Raw genomic sequence first — 5,796 nt, 5'->3', positions numbered from 1 at the left:
AGTTTTTTTCTTTACTGTTTGCTTGTTTTCGTTTAATGCAGTGTTTCAATAGATATAGGAAAGTTGTATTTATAACCAAGTTCTAAATACAACGAGGTTCCAACTATAATATTTATTGTTTATCTGTTATTAGCTGGTAATTCCTGTTTCATCCTGTACTTAGCTATTTAAAGGAACACCAAACTTCTGTAAGAAAGCTAACTTCAAGGGGGTAATGATAACATCGTTTACACTGGAATTATGATAATTTTAAATTACTATTAGTTATTAATAATAATTATAAAAGCGGATACTTCATTTAAACTTATGCCACTTCAGTCAAATTGGTTAACACCACTATTTTATTATCATGTAATAAAAAAGAAGCAGAAGAACAAGAAATTAAAACTTTTTGCTATAATATTTTCAGACATTCCCAGAACTTGTGACTCAGTCATTACATAGATATTGTTATAAAAGGAAACCACTGTATAGTAAAGTTCTGATGACCTATTGAGGATATATTTAAAATACCATTTCAATGAACAATCCAAGCCATCCCTACATAGGCAGTGCTACTGCTTACCTGATATAACAAGGTGAACAAAACTAGCTGCATTGTAAACCATGGTTAGTAGCTTATATGATCAGCTTAGTCTAATTATTCATTAGCTGCTGTTTTTTTATAACTAGATACTAATTATTAATTAGTTTATACCCTACATTTCAGCTACTAATCTGGTACTGTTTCCAGGGAAGTCCTGAGAAGGACTGTTTTTGGTGGTAGGTGCTGGGATTCGACCCTAGTTCCAAGTTAATAAGTTCCTAATGATTAGATTTGTGATTGTAGCTACTAACTGTGACAATGGTTGATATTTGGTTGGTACAGCTATACTTTAATAGTTTCTTCTGTAAGTGTTTTATTGAATTGGACCCTGTTATGACATAGATTAAACACTATTTTGTAATTGTATTTCATTTGTGTATTTGGCCATTGTAGATGGCATTATAAAAAAGATTAAATATTTTCCTCCAATTTAAAAAAAAACACAGAAAAAGTGTATGAAGTTAAATACTTTTATTTTTTTCTTAATTCTACAGATTATCAATATGGTATTAGGCTTAGTCAAAGAGTGGATGATAAAGTACTAATAACATTCAATGCCAGGAATGAACACGATCGTTCAAAGTTTGTAGAAGATTTAAAAGAATCCATTCTAGAGGTAAGTATTTGCTGCAACTCTCTTTCTTTTTTCTTTAAGGGAAAACACATTGTTAAGTACAGAAAAGATTGAATGTCAATTTTAACCAATAGTGTTTCATTCAAACACACACACACAAGCTGTAAGTGATCTGATGACACAAATGATATATGTATGTGAATGTAAAACAAGTTCTAGTGCTGATTTGGACCTAATTATGAATTGGGAATGAAGAAAGGATTTGGATTGTATGGACAGGAAATCAATGGTGTAACCAGAATTTGGGGGTTAGGAAAGTGGTGTTCCAAAGGACTCCAAAGAATCAGTTCACCATTTGATGTTATGTAAATGTGTGCACTATTTGGGATGAAAAAGGAGTTTGACAGTTCATTGAAATAATTGTAAATGCTTTTTTTTATGCTGCCTATTAAATTTTACATTTTATTGAGTGTCAACAATAACTAGAAAATAATGCAAGTTTTAGGTATAATTTTTTTCAGCAGTAATAGGGCAGCTGTCTCCAGTTCTTTCTTTCATTGAAGAATTTTCCTAAGATTTTGTAATTTCATTTCCAACTTGAGTTTAGAAGTTAAATTTGTGAAATACTATTTAAAATATTGGTGATTCTTACTTGAAAAAGCTGTGTAATTCATCTTTGCAGATGGATGAGATGGACAACATGAGGATTGAAGCAGAGTTAGAGAAACAGAAGACTGTGAGAAACCGTGGTGGGGATAACAGAGACTCTGGAGTAGCTGATATGGAAATTGTTCCAACTTCAAGTAAGGAAGTTCGGCAAGCGACCAGTGGTCATTCTACAAACCTGAAGCGTTCTGCTTTGTCCAACTCTCTGTTGGACCTACATGAACAGCGTAAGTTTTGTTATGAATTGATTTCTTACAAGGTTAACATAATTAACATGTATCGTTTTCTCAGTTTGAATTTTAAGCAAATAGATTTAGTAACTAATTCTTAAGATATTCTTTTAGAAAATTTTAATGATACTCCAGTTTAAAATATTGTGATATAAACATAACAAAATTCTGTTTAAGTTCTCATTTGAACTCATTTTAGCAAAGTTTTGTTTTAGAGAATGAATTTTTTTTAAATGTAAAATTGTAAATGTATTGCTTTTTTTAAGCTGCAAGAGTTGTGTAGATAATCATAAGAAAACGGGTGTGTGGCCAAATATAGGGTAAAATAATATGAATGTTATTTTCTGGGTTGTTGATATTTAAACAAATTTACAGACTATTTTTTAATCTTTAAAGCCTTTGTAATACTGATTGGTACATGTGTCATTTAGTTTCTTCAAAGCAAGTATATTTAGTTTGTTAGGATTAAAGGTTAAATCTGAGTGTACAGTTGGTAGGGTACAATCCTCTAGTGTGTTGGTGAATTGGGTGCTAATTACTAAACATATCTCATAGAAAGCTAAAACTTGTTCTTGGGAAAGAAGGTAACATTTAAAATATTTTTGCATCTCTAAATTAATTTGATAAAACAATAGTGATTACAGTGCTAACATATTTTCAATTCTGTAGAAATAAACAAACCAGTACGACGAGGAAGTGCAGGCTCCCTTGACAGTGGAATGGTTAGTAATACCTCAGTAAAATAGTTTCATTCTTAGAAAATTATGTTTTATTATTTGTTGTTAATATTATTGATCACATGCTAAAACTGTACTAAAATCGATATTGTTAACTAATCACATTACATGCTAAAACTGTACTAAAATCAGTATTGTTAACTAATCGCATTACATGCTAAAACTGTTACTAAAATCAATATTGTTAACTAATCGCATTACATGCTAAAACTGTACTAAAATTAATATTGTTAACTAATCGCATTTCATGCTAAAACTGTACTAAACTCAATATTGTTAACTAATCACATATGCTAAAGTTGTACTAAAATCAGTATTGTTAACTATCTTAATAATCATTGTTTTGTACAAAAGATTTTAAATTGCCAAACAATATCTAGTTTTCAAAAATAAAATTTTGAGCAACAACACTTTGTAAGGTATACAGAAGGTTGAGTGCATCATGTTAAAATTATTTTTGAGCCTCAGCATGTTGTTACAGTGGTTGTTGCTATGTCCTACCATGCTGTGTCTGATGATCATGTAAAAGGATAATAGCCCTGCAGCATAGTTTACATTTTACAGCTGTTGTGTTCAAAACACACCACCCCTCCTGTTGGATATACAAGACTGTTTAGTGTAAGAGTTATTGTTTAGTTGATTTAGTGATTTAATATTCAATGATTATTTTCATAGCAAGAGGGTTAAAAGTTGATTATTTTAAAAATTATTGTTATAACAAATTTTGTTACATAACACGGTAAGAGTCTTACGTTGTGTGTGTAGTTCAATTGTTGTAGTATTTTTGACATCATCTTTCTCAAAATCTCCAAGATTTTCTCGATATATGAGTATTATTACATCATAGTGTCTCTTAGTTTATTGAAAGTTCTAGGCCATTGGGCAAGGCATATATATATATAGGTGATTAAGCCAGCACAAGTTAAGAAGAAAAATCATTTAGTGAAAGAAAACTTGAAGTTAGCCAGTGTGTAAGTGATTAGCCTTAACAGTTGATATTTAAAGTGAGTTTCACAGTTTAACAGAAATAATGGGGGAATAATTTGTCTTGTCAAAGGGTGTTCTAAAGTAATTGAATCCGCCTGTGTGGACTTTGATGAAAAGTAGACAATTATTTAAAGTTTAGGATACAACTTTGGTAACCCACAGGGTAACATAAATGAATTATTCACTGATACTATTGTGATAAGAATAGAGAAAAATAATTCATCTTGTCAATTGGATTCTAAAGTAATTGAATCAGCCTGTGTGGACTTTTGACAAGAAAAAAGAATTATTTAGTTTTGGATAAAACTGTGAGTTCTTATAGTATTAATGCATTTTGTACATGCGTTTGACTTGTTTTGAATATATATTATTGTAAAACAAGTGGATTGTGTACTGTTCATTTAATTTTCAAATTTATTGCCAACAAGTTGCAAACACCTACTATAGAAGAATCCCAGCCCACTCATATTTAAAACCCTGACACCTCCTGACTTGCATTCCATATTCTATCTGGTGTACAAGGACAGTTTTCTCCTATTATTCATTTCAACATTCCGTTCTCATAGAAATCCATAGGCTGACAACTTAACATGACAGGACATAGCAACAAGCACTTTAACAATGTGGTGAGGCTCAAAAATAATTTTTATATAATGTACTCAACCTTCTGTACATCTTAATATGGAATAGTGGGAATACCAGTTTCATTCTCTGATAGTTGAATGGGAGGTATGACTGGAAGTTATATATTGGTGAACCCGTAGCCTGTCTATCCTTTTTGATAATGTTGTCATTGGCCTCTGTGTTCCTTGATTCTTATCTGTTACAAGACACCACACTCATACCAAGACTGGGGTATAAATTGTTGCAGGTCTCTTTCTGGATGGTCCTCACGATGCCCCAAGTTGATCCATACTTTGTTTTCCAACCACTAAGTACAAGGGTTATCCTCATTTTTGAAATTCAATTTTCTCGATCTGTACACATCTTTATAATATGGGTGTAAGAATACTTTATGTTGAAAAGTATTATTATATACTTTTCCCAAAACTGTTCAACGTAAAACAAAATGTTGTTCTGATACATACCTAACCACCATGATTTTATATTGGCTGTAATTGTTGCATCACTAGCTTATCTGCATATCCAAAATCATTTTAATATAACATAGCATTTGAGGGATAGCAAAGTGCCTCTTGGCCAGTCGTGGCTTTCCCATTCATTTCAAAACTCATCTGTCTATATCCAGTCTCAACCTCACACAAACTCAAAAAGCCCTCTCTTGAACTCTCCCACACTGTTGCATCTACAACATCTGAAGGCAATCAATTCCAAAGAAAAGTGACCATCCTATTCAAAAAATTAAATTACTAATTTGCAAACAACTTTCATGCCAAATCTTAAATCTATGTCCCCTAGTCCTACCTTTAAACACAAAAAATGTTATTCCATTTATAACACCTCAGTGAGATCCAGTCTACCCTTCTTTACTCAAGAGAAAATAATTTTAAGAACCTTAACCTATTTTCATGTGACAGTCCTTCCATCCCAGGGATCATCCTAGTAATCCTTCTTTTAACCCTTCCTAACAACTATATAGGCCCGGCATGGCCAGGTGGTTAGGGCGCTCGACTTGCAATCCACGGGTTCGAATCCCCGTCCCACCAAACATGCTCGCCCATTCAGCCATGGGGGCTTATAATGTGACAGTCAATCCCACTATTCATTGGTAAAAGAGTAGCCCAAGAGTTGACGGTGGGTGGTGATGACTAGCTGCCTTCCCTCTAGTCTTACAGTGCTAAATTAGGGACAGATAGCCCTCGTGTAGCTCTGTGCGAAATTCAAAACAAACAAACAAACAACTGTATATAATGTATTCAACCTATGTGGATACTTATTTTTCAGTATTACATATATAGAGATATTTTGAAAGTGTTTCTTGATAGAACTCTCAAATTAATATAAAAATTATACTAAGAATTTTGTTTGTACTTTATTGTTGATACGTTAATGTGA

General features: G+C 32.2%; 1 protein-coding gene across 2 annotated transcripts in view; it reads left to right on the top strand.

Moving 5' to 3' along the window:
* Positions 1–5,422, top strand: part of LOC106463428 (IQ motif and SEC7 domain-containing protein 2-like) — a 96,285-nt gene extending 90,863 nt beyond the window's left edge. For both annotated transcript variants that reach the window (XM_022390918.1, XM_022390917.1), the window contains exon 7: positions 4,405–5,422. In XM_022390918.1, the coding sequence (XP_022246626.1) occupies positions 4,405–4,423 (19 nt within the window). In that variant the 3' untranslated portion in view covers positions 4,424–5,422. The remainder of the gene's footprint in view (positions 1–4,404) is intronic.
* Positions 5,423–5,796: the final 374 nt, after the last annotated feature.

Source organism: Limulus polyphemus, unplaced genomic scaffold (assembly GCF_000517525.1).
Source record: "Limulus polyphemus unplaced genomic scaffold, Limulus_polyphemus-2.1.2 Scaffold1404, whole genome shotgun sequence".
NCBI classification, from domain to species: Eukaryota; Metazoa; Arthropoda; class Merostomata; order Xiphosura; family Limulidae; genus Limulus; species Limulus polyphemus.
Note: the sequence above shows the minus strand (reverse complement) of the source record. Positions and strands in the feature narration are given on the sequence as shown.